Source organism: Arachis hypogaea, chromosome 8, assembly GCF_003086295.3.
Source record: "Arachis hypogaea cultivar Tifrunner chromosome 8, arahy.Tifrunner.gnm2.J5K5, whole genome shotgun sequence".
NCBI lineage: Eukaryota > Viridiplantae > Streptophyta > Magnoliopsida > Fabales > Fabaceae > Arachis > Arachis hypogaea.
The window spans coordinates 42,560,761-42,578,173 of NC_092043.1; the positions used below are offsets into that span (position 1 = coordinate 42,560,761).

Sequence of the window (17,413 nt, forward strand, 5' to 3'; positions counted from 1 at the left end):
AAAAACGCATTTTGGAGGAGGGGGCAAAGGAAACGCGATGGGGGTGGGGGAAAGAAACACGTTGGGGGTGGGGGGAAAGGAACACTACAAGACTTTTGTTTATTTGTGGCAGTTTTTTTTCTTATTTGTGGAGGTTTATAACCTCCACCAATTGGTCTGTGGGGTTCCTAAAACCCCCAAAATTTGAGGTGCCACGAGGACTTTTGTGGGGGTTTTTAAAAACCTCCACAATCTATTCAGTGAGAGTTTTGTATGTGTTTAGTGAGGGTTTTATATTAAACTTTTGTGGCAATTTTAAATCACTTTTGTGGCAATTTAAAACCCCCACAAATTAATTTTCAATTTAACAAAAATTAACTATTTTGTGAGATTTTCAAACCCCCACAAATCCTGTAATTAATTATTTATTTTTAATTTCAAATCATTCATTAATCTCATCTTATTTATATACTCTCAAATTAAAAATTTATTTTTTAATATCAAAATTTAAAAACTAAATCTTTTATAACACAATTTTTCAATATAAGACATAATTGCATATGGTATTGTTTTACACAACTATTACTGTTTTTCTTAAAAAAGTAAAAATATTCAATATTTCAATATCATCTAATTACAAAAAAATCTCAAGTATTTGTCCTCGGATGTCCGTTGCTATCACCAACTGATCTTCTAGCATCAAAGGGAGTAGTAGGCTCACTTTCAGCATCATTAGCCTATATATAAACATAAGATGTTATTAGTAATTTTAGTAAAGTTAAGCATCAAAATAATTCGATATAAAATTCTTACAACTCAATTTTAAAGAGCATCTAAACCTAGTGTAAAAAAACAGAAAACTGCAGCTGTACAATTGAAGAGGCAGAAACATGCGGATATGCTTAGTTGCTTACTACAAAATGATATTATTATCCTAAAACAGGATCAGAGACAACTTGCACTAATTTATGACCAAATTGATATAATTAAGTAACTGCCTAATAACTAATTATTACAAAATGTATTGGTGTTCATGGGTTCAGCCGAATTCAATAAAATATGGTTATCTTTTTGTGAGGCTGATTTGTTTTGGGAAAATGAATGATATATGACTATAGCTTCTTCTTGCAAAACGCAGCAGCAGAATAGTTTCCCATGTTTAATGGACAACAACCACTAACAGAAAGCAAGAATATTGTGATGTCCTTGTTCTTAACTATTCTCAGCCTAATTTTTGGCATCTAGAGTCGTGAGTTACCACTAATAATGAAACAAGTTGGTAAAATAATGTAACAACTTTAACATAACACTCCCTTTTCTATAATTAGAATTGATGATATGAACATATTCAATTTCAATAATTAGACTCCACTATTAATGAGTATTACTCCATCTAAACTTATATTCCTAACAAATGAATTTATTATAAAGTTATCTCGCGGGCAGAAAAGAAGCCAACAAGTACTTCGGGAATTCCTCCTTACTTCATCATTAGATATGCTTTCATCATATCAAATGATTGCTGTAACTTAGACTCTAGACTAATGACCTTTTGCTGTGAATTATGTAAGTCAAACTCCAAATTATTGATCTTTTCCTGTAAAATTGCAGCAGTAGTAGGCGAAGAAGATACAGCTGAATTAGTGGAGATGGTCATCCCATTAAGCTGGCTTCTCACATTCCTAAAGGTATTTGTAGGCGCTGCTCCCATGCCCATGCAACGAACTCTCCCAGAGTGTTCAGGACCCAAAACTTTACCAACAGCATCATTAGGGGACACCTCAAATTGTGTATTTGACTGTGTCATATTCAGCTCAATTTGTTCCTATTTAAAAGTAGTAAATAGAAACTATTCAATTTAAAAGTAGCAACACATGTAATCAATGGCATTGCAGATTATGATTATTCTAATGTTCCTAGACCATTATCACAACTAAAAATTTAAAATGAAAAGTGCTTGCAAGTGAAGTGAACCACTTTCGTATAATCATTATATATCTCAATCCACAAGCAACTACACTCAAATCCCATTTTCACATGATCACATACAAATAAAATAAGATAAGATAGCAAAGGTTTACAAAACACTTACCACTATAGTTAATGCTTTGTTATTTACAAAAGACCCATCCTTCCTCTTATGTGTTTCAATGTACATCATTCCTCTACTAGGCTTCTTTCCCGTTTCCAAGTACTAAAAAAGAAGGAATAAAGAGTTAAACAATTAACATATATAATACAAGTAAAATCACACATGTACCAAGTGTGTGTATATATACCATCTCATGTCGCCTCCGAGAGTTGGATTTAGATCCACAAGTGTGAGGAATGGTTTGCTTGCTTCGATTTTCCTTATTTTTCATGCAAAGCTCCTAAAAATAAATATAATAACTTCAATTAATAATTTTTTTTAATTAAAGTACAACAATAACTAAATGAATTGTTTAGTGTCTTACAACTGTAGACGGTTTTAGTCGATAATTGACAAAGCAAGCCCATTGATCTCTTGGAACATCATCAGGCACATTGTTCACCAATGCTTCTCTTCTCATGGTTGGATCATAGAACTCATTCCACAATCTTTGCCTATATGTTGCCCACTTCTTTGCAATACTTTGAATGCAATACCTGTAGGCAATCTTTTCTGTGCTTGTAAAATGGAAGTGGGGCTTCAAACAAACAAACAATTAATTAATTAATTAATTAATTAATTACTTGAACTAATAGAAGTTTCAAATAAAACGGATTTTACCTTTATCATTGTATCAAAGCACTCATCCTTGAAAGACTTAGGCATGCCACCATTTTCTTGTCCTGACCACTTTTCAAAGCTAATTGGAAAGATACGTGCATTAGTTGCTAATATACCACAATAGCCAGCAAGTAAACCTTGTGCTTCGCCATATGCCGCACCCTCTTCGTCAACCTCTACAATTACACGATCTCCTCTAGGTAAGTTGCAAACATCCTTGACTTTGATCTTAGCCTTCTTCTTCACATTTGTAGAGTCTTAAGAAAAATAAAAATGATTTAAATGATAACAATGTATAATATTTGTTACAAATAGAAGCAGTGATTGGAAAAAGACATTAGAACCATGGGATATGGGAGAAATTAATACAGGAAACAAGTAATTAAAAAAATAAATAAACTAAAAGAACAGTGTTATAATAATCTAGCTAGTAACTGACTCTTCAAGTTCACCGAAGCATATATACATACTGCTACAATGCTGCTACAATCCCATTGTTTTCCATAATATATAAATATCAAATAATGGCCAAAAGAAAAAATAAAATAAAATAAAAAAAGACATCATCATAATCTGAGGCGTGAGTGAGTGGTAAGTGAAATTTTTTGGTGAAATTGGGAGGTTTACATCTCAAAAAGAGGCAGTTATCATCATTTACCATTTTAAGTTATGAGAATTTTTTAAAGTTTTTCTATCTATTAAAATTAATATTGTGAATCAGTTGCCTCTACACTAGTTATGCAATATAAATTAATACCAATTATCTCTACATTCCAAGCAGATGAAGACTTTGAGTTAGAACAACGTGTGGCTCCATCAGATGAAATGGAATTTGCAACGACTTGAGAAGGAGCTTTAGAAGGAGCCTCACTAGCCTCTACACTAGTGGTATCTTCAGATGCTGCTGGTGCTGGAGGTTGAAGTGAACGAGAAGCATTGTTGTTTTCCCTCTCATCTACAAACTTCAATGGATTTTTTATGCGTTTTCCCCTTGGCATGACTGCATATTAACAAACACAAAACTGTTAAGCACACAAAAGATAATTAGACATTATACTAACTTGTTACGAGAGACATAAAAATCATGAGTCTCCATTGATTCTTACTCATTTCTTAACTTGTTACAAAAAATTGTTATTAAGCTACAAGTTTTTTATGAATAAAGTTACAAAATTGACAAATGTTACAAATTCTCTATCAGAATTGAGAATAGTAAAAGATCCTCTACATTTTAAGTTTGAGCATAAGTATAAATCAGCATATAAGAATTGTGACAGCAAAGCAGCTACACAACCTGCTCAAAATTTATATATCAAGCAGATAATATTCACATTTAATTCACAAAAATGCATGTCAATATCCAATATTAAAATACTCTTGTACCTTTATGAATAAGACTAGTCTGTTATTACACAAGCATGACAGTAAAGTCAGCAAAAATAATCAAGTGCTTCATTATAGTTAGAACAATTAACTCCCTTTATTTACTAATTATTAAGCATCAGGTCTTTAAGTTAATATAGATCCATACAAAAGAACAAGTCATTCAAATAGATAAATAGACGTAGACAAGTACAAGATTATTTATTATCCCTTCATTACTAAAGAATGCACAAGATAAATCCTTTCCATAATTCCTGGACATTCAAGTAGAGATCTTTTTTAGCACTATAGAAAATATGTTCATGGACTTGAAAAAACAAATTTCATACGACAAGTAGAGATCAAAAGATAGTTATATAATTAGATAGAGATATCTATATAGATTAAAGGTGACAAGTACATATGTTAGAAACTTTAAAGTTTTGAACTTAATATGTTAAACGATTCATTTTATTACATTAATTGACAAGAAATTAATTAGATAGTAACTTACATCAAGTCTATGATCCTGTTCTTGAGGTCGAGAAGAATCCTGCGAATAACAAAGTAGTCGTCTCAGTTTCAAGGCAGATAAAACAAGTGACAGAATCCAATTAAAGTAGCTGATATGAAAATATAATTTTTTAAAAACTTAATTAAGAATTTCTATGCTATTCAGCATCAATCAAATGATGATGTCCATATTGAGTGGGAAACATAATCCAGTTGGGACATGACATATAAACCAAAAATAAGGAACAAAAGAGCTTGAAATAAAAAGCTGTTTTTGTTGAAGCAATTTTCAACTTTAACTCAATTGAAATGAATCATAATAAATCAGTATCACTGAACTCTTTAGCAAAACTAATTACTACAAGATATGAAAGGAAAAAACACATCAAAAGGCAGCTTCAAACCTTATAAAGGAAAATATATGAATAATGGAAACTGAAAAGCAACTAGTCATTTAGCTCTTGCACTTTAATTGGTATTTGCAAGTTCTTTTACGGAAAAAAAAAATCATTACTATTTGGTAAAATATATTCAGGGAATTTCTCTTATACTCTGCTTTGTATAAATTAAAAGAGATTCAGTTTAATTTTTTTATCCTTTCAAAATTATATATGTTAATATATATTTGAAGCTAAGTGATTTATTGAATATTCACTTTGTGATGGATTCTATTAGGCAAGAAGAGAAGTTAGGTTGCAATGGCTTCTCCAAACATTAACAACAATAATGCTTTAGAAGGAGAAACAAAACCTAAGATTCAGGAAATATTGATTAACATTCCAGAAACATTTTGAACTATTGGTTTTTGATGAATGTCGCATTTACAAGGTTCCTTCTCATCCATTCAAGTTGAATGAGGAAGCTTACACACCAAAGTTCATCTCAATAGGCCCTTTTCACAGCAAAGATTCAAAACTGAGACAAGAGAATCAGAAACAAAGGTACTTCCATGCTTTCTATAAGCGACTAAATAACTCACAGGCTTCAACTTTGAAGAGATACAGAACAATCTATCTTGAACACGAAAGGAAAACTATAAGAGACTCTTATTCAGAGCTTGTTAATAGAGAAGAGATATCAACAAATAAATAGCGAAGAAGAAGTACCTGCGGAAGCTCGAAGGAGAAATATGGAGGGAAAGAAGGTTGCGTCGAAGAATTTTGGGACCGAACAGATCTGAAAACGCGTTAACAGAGGAGGTGACTCGATCTAGAAACGTTCTACCACGGCAACGGCGGCAGCAACAACAATGGCAGTGGTGACAGAAACGGCGGCAGCAACAACGGCGGTGGAAACTCCACTGTGGCAGCAATAACCGTATAGAAGAACAGATCTGAAAACGTGTTGATAGAAGAGGTGGCTCGAGAAGCTCTCTACCGCAATGGACACGGCATGGTGACGGTGACGGTGACGGTGCCGGCGGCGGAAAGGCAGCAGAAATGACGGCGAAAATGGCGGTGGAAGGGTTCTCTCCCACCTAACTCACTCTCACATAGTAGCTAACTCAGTCTCATTTTGAAAAATTGGGAAATTAGGTTTTGTTTCAAAACTTAATTTTAATTAATTATTAGTGGAGGTTTTTTAAATTGCCATAAATAAAATGTATTGTGGAGGTTTTTAGAAACCTTTACTAAAATACTCCCACAAACAAATATTAATCTTGTAGTGGAAACGCGGGAGGGAGGGGAGGAGTCCATAGCCGCCGCCACCATCGGCCGGTCCGTCCACGAGCCGTTGCCGAAACCACGACCAGAGGAAGACGTCGCCGCCTTCCCTTCATGTATCTTTCTGCCGCCACCGTGGAGTGCGTCGCCGGGAAGGGATTGCCCGAGCTGCCGATCTACCCAGCCGTGGAGTGTATCGCCGCCGTTCATGTATGCTCCTGTCGCCGCCGTTCATGCATGCTCCTGTCACCGCCGATCTACCCAGCCGCCGTCACTCTTTGCCTTCTGCATCTGCTTCTTTGTGCTTTGAATTTCTGATGATTTGGCTTTGTGTTGGATTTGTTGATTTATTACTTTTTGTTTCTGTTTGTGTTAAATTTGTGTTGGATTTGTTGATTTTCTGCTTTCTGTTTCTACTTTTCTTGTGAAAATGGAGGTGGAGGTGAGGGGTGGGGGGAAGGGAAGACGGGGAGGGGGAGGGGACGCGGGGTGGGGTTTGGGGTGGGGGAAAGGGGAGGCAGGGAGGGGGAAGGGGAAGGGGAAAGGGGGGAGGGAGACGGCAGCGGCGTTGGTGGTGGTGTTGGTGGTGTTGGCGGTGGTGTTGGTGGAGGTTATGGCGGTGGTGGTGGTGGAGGTAATTGTGTTGATAGTGGTGATGGTATTTTTGTCCAAAAAAAAAAGAACGATTTTAATACGAAAAAAAACGTTAAGGATGATTCTAAATCAATAATTAAATGAGGGACGATTTCGATTCTCACTGAAAATTTTTGGACCAAAACCATACTTAACCCTTGTAATAACTGTATGCATGTAATTTTAGACTTTCCTCTTATGTTTGTCTACCCAATAATGTTCTATAATAAACTTCCATTTTCTTTTAATAATGTTTATTAATAAACTTCCATCATTATTAATGTAATATTTATTATTTTCCATCTTTTTTATTAAAGGAGCATTAATAAATACACTAATACACTAATAATATAATCCTAGCTAATTCCTAATCCAGCTATATATGCACGGTCACGGATGCAGCGTACCATATAGTATCGAATAGAGTTTTCCGTCCGTAATGAATAGATGCGGCTAAAGCAATAAATAGAACATAGTTTACTTGACAGGCAAGTGCTCCAAAGTTGGTTGTTTCTTAATTCCTGCAATTCTCCAGTTTTGGTAGATCAAGTTGCTTTTAGTGCTGTTTGTCAAACACCCATATTTTCGTAAATGGTCTAATAACTTGTACTTCCCTTCTATGTATAAATATACCTTGCCTTTGAAAAAAACAATTTGCTTCAACAGAGAGAGAGAGAGAGAGTATGGGCGCCCATATACTGTATCCTAATAATGCTACTCATATTGTATAGAAGATTTTATTCAATCCATTTTATTCATTTTTTAGTTTCTCTAGTTTCTCATTTTCTCTTAGTTCATCTTGCATGGTATCATAGAGCTCAAAGATTCATGGGAGGCGTTATCAATTCAAATGTATCTTCACAAAATTTACCACAAACTCCACCCACCATTAATTTTGTCACCAAACTTCTCTCACTACAAAAAAAATAGAATATTTATAACAAAAATTTTATAACAAATTTAAAATTATTATAATTTTTTTTAACAAAAATTAATGATTATTACATAATGATAATGTTTTGTAATAATATAATTTGTTACAAAACATTTTGATATTTTGTAAGGACTTGATTTTTTTTGTTATAAATTATATTAGCTTTTTTAATAAACCGGTATTTTGTTATAAAATTTTATAATATTTTTTAATAAAAAATGAAGTTATTGCAAAAATTTAAAATACTTTGTAACAAAATATCTATTTGTTTTAAAAACTCTAATTATTTTGTAAAAAAAATTAATTTGTCACAAAATTTAATATTATTTGTAATAAGTTATTTGTTTGTCACAAAGTACAAGAATTTTTGTAGTTAAAAAAATATTTTTAAAATGTTAAAATTTTTAAGATAATTTATTTTGTTTCAAAAATTTAATTTTTTAAAATATTATTTTATTAATTAATTTTTTTTTATAAAAAATTAAAGATTAAATAATTAATTTTTAAAAATAGTATATATTATTTTATATTTTTTTATAAAATTAAAATATAATTTTTATTAATAATCAAGTCTTAAATGTTGATTAACAATTAATCTTTTAAACATAAATAAAAATAGTTAAAATTTAAAAATAAAAATAAATGTAAAAAGTAAAAATTCTAATTCTAACCCTCATTTTTACTCTTTATTTTATTGTTTGCTGTCTTTGTCCACTCTCAGTGCCTCCACAACTCCACCTCTCACACTTAAGATTACCGTTTTATTGCAAAAGGTAGAACTGTCGTCGCTGCCTCGCTGGGTCACCCTTCTTCTCCTATTTAAAATAAATTCATAATAAATATTATTTTTTGTTTTATTATCGCTTTAAAATTTAACATATTTTTATACTTAAACAAATTTTTGAAGAACTCCTTTAAAAATAAAATATAGAGCTATGATTTTTTTCCTTCTTCTACTAGTCCTAAACCCACCATAACCCAACACTCATAATTAAGTCCGTAAAATTTTCTATTGTTAGAAAATAAATAATAAATTATTTGTGATTTATTATAGTTATTATGATTTTATTTTCAAAAAGTTATTTACTAAAAAGTAATTAAATCAAAGTGATTTTTGAGTTTAAAATTAATTAAAACTCATATAATTTTCATAAATATTTGGATATTTTCTTATTTAGAATTTAAAACTTTAATAATTTGATTACTCCTAATGTTATTAAAAATACCTACTCTATATCCTAATTTTATTAAAATTTTCAAATACAAACCTAATTTACACACACTCTCCAATTCTTAACCCTAACCCTCACTTTTTTCCCCAGCCACCTTCCACACATACACACTCAGCCCTCACCATACACACATATACACGGAAAGAAAAGAAAAGAAAAGAGAGAGGGGGAAGCTCGAGGGGGAAGAAGGAGAAGGAATGAGAGGGGGAAAAAGAGAGGTGGCGCCGGTGAGTGTCACTGCCACCGTCGTATCGCCATCGGGAGAGTCATGATGCGAGGAGAGAGATGAGCTCGCGAGGGAGAGAGGAAGTAGCACCGCCGTCACTGGAGGGGAACTTGGCTGCCCTCGTCCTGCCAACTCCGTCGCTGTCATCACCATTGGAGCTGCGCGAAGCCATCATCGCCGTCATCACCATCCATGGTTTTCCTCGTTGTTTGTGGGTTGTCACTTCTTCTACTTTTGTTGTCGTGTCGTCGTCTGCCCCTCTGAACGTCGTTGCTTTTGAATTGCACTCTATCACTGGTTCTTTGCCTCCTTGGTTTGGCCCAATCTCTAATTAGGTAATCCAAGTGTCTCTTGTTCTATGATTTTAATTGATTTGGTTTCTGTTTTAATTTGAATATTGATTTAGTATAAATCTGCCTATTTGGTCTTTGGTTCTCTTGTTAAGAAATGCATTTTTTATTTTGGTTACTGATTCTCTAGAAAATTTATTTTTTTTTATAAATTTTGTTGATTGTTGAATGTTGCTATGATGATGTTGGTTTGTTCTGCCATTAGTTACTTTGTTGAATAAATTTGAAGAGGGTTTTTTGAGCTCTAATATAAATTTTAATTATTAAGAGAAGTTTTATAAATTGTCATAAATAAAATGTATTTTGGAGGTTTTTAAAAATTTCTACTAAAAAACTTCCTTAATTAAATATAAATCTTGTAGAAAGGTTTTCATTTGAGAATGTCAGTCTTCATAATTGTCTTCTAACAATATGAGCACAGGAACATTTATAGTTGAGATAGTCATAGTTATGGAAAGATTTGTTTGAGTGGGTTATAATGTAGTGGATTTATATAGTTGATAGGTTAAACAGAAAGATTCTATGCCTAGTGGATGATCGAATCTGGCTCTGATATCACTGTTAGTTTTATAAAATAGTTTAGTGTTGATTTAATGTATTATGAATTTGAATATTATAGTAAGGATAGTTTTGATAAATAAGTAGTTTAGATGAATGATTTGAGAAAAATAATAGTTATATTATTGATCGGTTGTGGAGAGAGTATAAAGGCTAGTGAAATTTGTGTTTGTTAGTTTTTTATAATAAGTTTCATGATGGCCTATTTATAGGCTTTACAAGTTATTTTATTACAATGTCTAGATAATTCTAGTTCTTGAATATTATAGATATATATATCTAGATATTATCTTAGATCTTTTTAGTTACTTGATTTATTTACTTATTTTTTAGAATTCTCTATTATAATATCTAAATATTTGTTTTTATGAAACAAGATCACGAGAATTTTAAAAAATTTCACAAATACGTAGCATAATCAATAATATTAAATTGTTGATGGTTTGATAGTGGATATGGTGTGGTAGATGACTTTCTATAAGTATCTCTAAAACTCAATAGAACTATTCCAAACATAAAAGATACGCCATATCCCAATATAGTTAATGAAGTTCTAGACTTATATCTTGTGTATTTTTATATTTTGTATACCAAATGTTTATTGTGTCTGATCTCTTTTGGTTAAAAAAAAATTGTATTAGTTTTATGTCTTCTCTTTAATTTGTATTTGGTGAAAAATATTTTGTTTTTATTTACCTCTTTTGAGAATTGAGAACTTACATCAATTGATTTAATAATAATAAGTAGTTTGAGTGTATTTGAGATTTGAATTTGATTTGAGTATTTTAGTCATTATTTTTATATCTCGTCAGAAATTTTGGTTTAAATGGAGTTCTTACTTATTTTGTACCTAATTCATATTTCATAGTAAAATATTTGTTGTCGCTTGTTAGTGACATGCTTCAAGTGGAACCACGTTAATTACTAAATTATTTTGGATGTTAACTATGAATCATATCAATGGCCTCAAACGTTGGTCAAGAGAGCTGGAAGAAAATCTTTGTGCTTCAAGAAGAGAAGGTTGCAGTGTAGCGAGCACTACAAGCATTCTTTTGGAAAATTTGTAAGTGTATCGACATTTCAGTGATTTTTAACCGTTGATTTTAGTTATAAAAACTATATATAATTAAGATTGACGGTAAAAAAATCACTGAAATACCAGTATATCGGTATATTTAAAAACTTTTCTATACTTTTTATACGATTGCTGCCATTGGCACTGGGTTCTTATAGTATCACGTACACTTCTGAATATCTTCGTTGTTTGAGAATGGACATCATATTCCAAATAAATACAATTTTCTATACCACAAATGAATTTGCTCAGGTATTTGTAACAGCAAAACTATTGGATAGGTATAGAGTAGGAAAAAAGAAACATTATCAACCAGTCATTACCAACTGGAAGTTGAACTTTTATATATACTTGGATCACAAGAAACCTATTTTGTCAAAATTGATTACTCGTATACTCCGTGTATACACTTAAATACTTATCAATGATCATACTGAAAAGGACGTGACCGTAACAAAAAGATCCCACTAGCTAGATACCTCGTCTACTATCTTTTTTTTAAATCAGGACTATGTATTGAACTTCTATAGGACTGACACAATACAAATGGATATAATACTGTAGGAGTGGGTATAAAGGTTCTAATCTCTTTGTCAACGTTAATTGCGTGTGCTTTACTAGACAATAGACATACCTCTCAACCAAAATAGAAACTAGGCCAAAAAATTGACGTGATATCTTATTTGAGTTTGACCATTTAAAATGAGTCTTATACTTCATCTTATTGACACAATAAATTTTTTACTATTTTCAACATTTAAACCTAAGACTTATTAATTAAATTATAAATTACTTATCATCTCAACTAATTTTACTTTTATTATTTTTACACACAATAAATAAAAAAGTAATACATGAAGTATTGACACATTAGGGTATATATATATAAGAATTACACTTAGATTATATCTTAGGGCAAAACAAGGTCATTCTTTAAAGAAAAAGTATAACGTACCAATAGATTATCTACCAATTTATTGTCAATAATAATTAATTATTATATTTTGAACACATATATAAAAAGACACATCTAGAAAATACATTTATAAAAATATTTTTATTACACACAATTATAAAAAAGATATTTTTATTAGACACATCCACAAAGACACTTTTATTAAATACAATTATAAACAATAGTTGGCAGAAGATGGCAGAAATGCTGTTGATAACGTAACAGAATTGTTCTTTAAATAGCTTCTACTCCGGTACTAGTTACCAATGCTATCGGTAACTAATCAATGGAAGTTCACATGACACAACCTTGAAGTTTCAAAAATAACGGTTGGAATTTGGTTATAGGACGTGATGTTGAATTGGATTTGCTTTCAGTTTCAAGCAAAGCACTTCTTACATTACACTTCAGTCCAAACCCAGAAGTAAAATCCAAGACTCTCATTACTTGCAGTTTTTGCAAAATCCTCAAGAAACACACATTAGCAAGTGGCTAATTAAACATCAACATGCAACACCCATATATAGTTATTATGCCTTAACAAATGTATAAATATGAACTCAAGAAAAAAAAAAGAATATACAGTAAACAATTGGAGAGAAATATATACAATAATACAAGATGAAATCTTTTGCTTATTATTATTACCTTTTCTTTTTGTTCATGTTTGTTGCCCTTACCAATCTCCAAATTGGCAGTTCAGATTGTGATAATTTACAGGACACATGTCCAGCAGTTCCACCCAAAACTCAGACCATTTTCATCAACGGCTTACCCTGCAAAAACCCAGCCAATGTAACTGCTCAAGATTTCAAGACCGATGGACTAAGCAACCCCGGCACGGCCGACATTTTCGGAGCATCAATAAAAATTGTCGGGGCGGCCGAGTTTTCCGGCCTGAACACTCTTGGCCTCTCAATTGGCAGAACTGACATGGACAGGGACGGCCTGGATAACTTCCATTACCATCCTAGAGCAACCGAGATGATCTTCGTCTCCAAAGGTGCTTTGATTGCCGGATTCATTGACACGAAAAATCAGATCTTCCAGAAGTATCTAAGAGTTGGAGATGTTTTCGTGTTCCCCAAGGGATTGTTCCATTTCTCCCTAAGTCATGGTTTTGAGGATGCTACTTTTTTCTCTGTGTTCAATAGTCAGAATCCAGGGCTTGTTTCCCTTAACCCTACTTATTTTGATCACACTTTGGAATCAATAGAGAAGCTAAAGAGGAGAATTGTTTCGCTTTCTAAGTTGGAAGTTCCTGACGTTGCCGGCTTCTACTCGCCGGAACTAGAAAGCATTTACAGCTAGCTACTCCAAGCTGCTGTATGTGATGTTTCATGACCTACTAAATACTATCTAGTTCAATTTATTTGTTTCAATTTTTCTATTAATTCATGAAAGCATGCTGTGTGTACTATTCCGGGGAATGAGATTGTTATAGCTAGGTTCAAGTGTAACTTATATATCCTTCCAATTAATATTTTGAAGACAAGACCTTGCCAAGAATAACATGTAGTTTACAATTGATGACTAAAGTGTGAAAGGAATTTTACTTCCTAAATTGTGTCCTTTTTTATCCCTTTTTTAACAGCTATGTAAATATAACTAGCTACTGCTTCACTAAAGCTATTCAGAGCGGATTAGTTCCCACGAATTGAACTTTTTTTTATTTGTTTTGGTAGGTAGAGTTAGTACTAACAATAGTTAAGTAGATGAAGTATTATTGAACACATACAATGATAAAATCTGTTTGTTGTATAGGAAAGACATTAAAAGTAGAGTGACCTAATAATTAGGTCTCTTAAGATTTCGGCTTCGGATGAATTAGTCTTTAAAATAGTACTAATTTGATCTTCTAGAATAGCAAATGCTGGACACATACATGATGTCATTCTATTAATTTATCAACTAAAATCTAATGGTAATGTTTTTATGTATTGTTAGTTACTCTAATATATTTATCTATGAAAGATAGTTATGTAGATAAATAGAGAGCAGTTGATAAATGATATATGAAAATTCAAAAGATAATCACTATCCAAAATTACATCGTTTTTCTATTCATGTGACAGTAGCGAGACATGTATCACTACAAATAATAAAATACGTTGACAGTTTCGTTTTGTATTGCACTATTTATTAACAGAAAAATATATATGTCCATTATTTATTATTTTGGAGGACTTAATTAGTATTTTTTTTAAGAACAAATTAATTCAAAATCAACCTTTTTAAACATTTAATTGCTTGTCACTTTACTCTTAAAAATATATACTAACTATTTATTGTTCATTAGTTTTCTTGCTATGGTGGGCTTGGATTCATGATGCAGGTCATTTTTGGACTATCGCATGTACTATTAAACATATCATTTTAAAAGTGTAGTAATGAGAAAGGAAGGCCGTAAAAAGTGGTGGATGAGTTTTTTCTCCTCATTTAGAGTATTTGATTTGACATCAATGAAAGAGTCTTTTAACACAAAGTTTCAAGTGTTGCAGAAATTATTGGTAGATTGATTAAAAGCTACGAGGAGCATACTTGTATCGATTTCAATAGTTGATGATAATGTTGAAAATAATAAAAGAATTCAAAATGTGTTTTGTTCTTTTTAGTGTTTTTTTTTTTTTACCTTATGCTATATTTTTTTGGATTGAGAGGATGTATATATGATCGGGTGAAGTCAGGTTCAATTTGATTCGGATTTGATCCTAAATAATAATCAAGTTTATTTTTTGGGATCTTTATCCAATTTTAGACCTGGTGAAATTACACTACTTTTAGATACTAAAATAGAGTCTAGACCGATGAAGTATAGATCTTGATAAACTTTATATCAAAAAATTATGATGCCTTTATTTACAAAGAAAAACATGCTTGTTACTAAGAAGTTGATATATATATTTGAACTTGAATTTGTCTATAAATTCTAATTTCATGCTTCTTTGATCTATTTTCTAATTCAACAAGCCTGATTAAAAATAAAACAATAAGCTTATAAATAATATAACATAATATTGGAATTAATTTAAAACAAATACTTTTTTTAATCCCTAATGCATATGGAATTGGGTGAAGCTAGGTTCGATTCAAACTCAAATCCGACCTTAAATAATGACCGAATTTATTTTTTAGACCCTTATTTAATCTTAGACCCGGTGAAATCATACCAACTTAACCCCCCAAAATATTCAGGTCCAGGCTGGGTCATGTACACCCCTACTTGAGTTCCTTTATTTCAACAATAATAACAATAATGCTCTAGTAATTTCCATAACCAAGTTAACCAAGTGCTTTTTGGATCACGCCCCCACGCTTCCCTATTAATGTAAAGCTTCTTCCTTAACGTAGAGCTTCTCTTTATCAAAGTAAACCTTCTCTTCATTCTTTTATCTCAACATAGAGCTTCTCTTCCTAAATGTAAAGCTCTCGTGTTCTTCTTTACTCTGATTTCTACAACATAAAACTTCGTATTCTTCTTCGTTCTCTTCTTCGATTTGTATTGCATTTATCTTCTTCCTATTCTTCTTCGTTTTCATATTTTAGATTTCTTTTTCGTTTCAATAGCGTATCAAAAAATGAATGATTTAACTTTAATCAGTTGAATAAGAGCGATTTGGATTATTCTTTTGAATCAAATCAGCGGACGAGGTTTGGAATGAATGGAATAAAATCGCTAAATCCAGTTATTTATGAACACAATTTCCTGTTCATTTGGTATTGTACATTGGTTTCGTTTTGATGGTATTTCTCGGTTCATTCTAGACGCAGGTGTTCTGAATTTGAATTTATATAATGAATAATGTTTGGTTTGTTTAGTATTATATAGTGGTTTCATTTAGTATTATACAGTGGTTTCATTTTGATAATATTTTCGATTCATTTGCAGTCCAGATGTGTTGTCGATGAATAATTTGTCCCAATAGTTGGAATGGCTTTCAAGACAAATTGAATGGAATGGAATGAAATCTAATACAATTGAATAAAGTGATCATAAATAATTTCATTCTTTTTTTCTAAAAAAAGACTCAATTATCAACAAAAACACATTAAATTTATTTTTGGACCTAAATGAACTTCAATTAAATTAAGGAATGAACTAAAATTTCTTGAGGAATAAAAAATTTGGTCAATACTTGTCAGTATCATCAAGTGAACCTCAATTAACACACAAATAAACCGAAATAAACTACGAAATGAATCGAAATTATTTAATGATGGTTCCAGAAAAATCAAAACCAATAAATATGTTAGCAAAATGTTATTGTTGGTCATAACAATAACGAGAGAGAAGCATGTGCGAATTTGAAAGAATAAGGAGGAAAAGGAGGAGGGAAGAAGAACTTGCATGTGCGAAGAAGGCGAAGAAAAAGAAGAAAATTTTTTCTATTAGAACGCGAAGAGTAACGTTGGGAATTTTAAACGCTTGTACACGCTCTTTTAATGAGAGTAATTTTTATTGATATTGGACCTGATGAATTAGACTTAGATAACAATAAAGCTTGGATTTGTAATAAATTCGATCTATAATAATATTTTATAAAAAAAATTTTAAATATATCCAAAATACTGATATCAATAATATTATCCGTTAATTTTAATTAATATTATATATATTTTATAATTGAAATTAACGATTAAAATTATTCGAACACTAATATACCTAATACACTTAAAATTCTTCGTATCAGGATAGACGAGTTCGGTTCCATTGCAGTAATATAAAGTTACAGTAAATCTTATCCATTTATTTCATAAAATATTTACAAAAAGATCTTTCGCTTAAACAAACATACGACCCTGTATTTTTCATCTCCAACTCTGCATCTTCTACCGACCAAGCCAGACGTTGTGATAGACCCTATTCCGTTTATTCTACTTTGCCTAGCCCAATCTTGTCTTTCACTTGTTTTCTAGTTCTCTCCGGATGCCTCAAAACTTTTCTTTGTTCCTCTGTTTTGGTGTCACCACATTTGCATGCAAATTTTATAGAGCAAATATAGGAAGCCAATGGAATATTTATACATGTATAATGGAAGTTTATGGATATGCGATTCAGTATTAGAGATATAACCATTAGTGTTACCTTTTCCCATCAACGAAAACTTTTCGGATGAGTGGTATGATGACATGGTATCAGAGTTCTAGATCCGAAAAGTCAAGAGTAATGAGTAATTTCA

The 17,413-nt window shown here is 31.6% G+C and overlaps 2 protein-coding genes across 4 annotated transcripts; one reads left to right on the forward strand and one right to left on the reverse strand.

Annotated features, from left to right (window-relative positions):
- Positions 1–485: 485 nt before the first annotated feature.
- On the reverse strand, positions 486–6,238 carry LOC112707572 (uncharacterized). Of its 3 annotated transcripts, none has more exons than XM_025759362.3 (9): positions 5,713–6,238; positions 4,608–4,646; positions 3,489–3,731; positions 2,732–2,988; positions 2,436–2,648; positions 2,259–2,351; positions 2,072–2,173; positions 1,529–1,804; positions 486–716 (listed from the first exon to the last, which is right to left on the reverse strand). In XM_025759362.3, the coding sequence occupies exons 3-9, from the start codon at positions 3,727–3,729 to the stop codon at positions 627–629; spliced, it is 1,272 nt and encodes a 423-aa protein (XP_025615147.1). In that variant the 5' UTR covers positions 3,730–3,731; positions 4,608–4,646; positions 5,713–6,238; the 3' UTR covers positions 486–626. The 3 variants fall into 3 exon arrangements, with proteins under 3 accessions (XP_025615147.1, XP_025615148.1, XP_025615146.1); XM_025759363.3 differs by having other exon boundaries at positions 1,613–1,804; positions 5,713–6,234; XM_025759361.3 differs by having other exon boundaries at positions 1,464–1,804; positions 5,713–6,234.
- Positions 6,239–11,133: 4,895 nt separating this feature from the next.
- On the forward strand, positions 11,134–13,797 carry LOC112707573 (germin-like protein subfamily 3 member 4). The gene is made up of 2 exons (XM_072201340.1): positions 11,134–11,266; positions 12,954–13,797. The coding sequence occupies exon 2, from the start codon at positions 13,167–13,169 to the stop codon at positions 13,542–13,544; it is 378 nt and encodes a 125-aa protein (XP_072057441.1). The 5' UTR covers positions 11,134–11,266; positions 12,954–13,166; the 3' UTR covers positions 13,545–13,797.
- Positions 13,798–17,413: the final 3,616 nt, after the last annotated feature.

What these genes read in the sequence shown, in the direction of transcription:
- LOC112707572 (XM_025759361.3), bottom strand. Translation starts at nt 3,729, where the DNA reads ATGCCAAGGGGAAAACGCATAAAAAATCCATTGAAGTTTGTAGATGAG. An exon ending in ACAAAGCATTAACTATAGTG is followed by an intron (nt 1,805 to 2,071) that starts GTAAGTGTTTTG and finishes ACTTTTAAATAG; the next exon opens with GAACAAATTGAGCTGAATAT. An exon ending in AAAGCATATCTAATGATGAA is followed by an intron (nt 717 to 1,463) that starts GTAAGGAGGAAT and finishes GTTTATATATAG; the next exon opens with GCTAATGATGCTGAAAGTGA.
- LOC112707573 (XM_072201340.1), top strand. Translation starts at nt 13,167, where the DNA reads ATGGACAGGGACGGCCTGGATAACTTCCATTACCATCCTAGAGCAACC.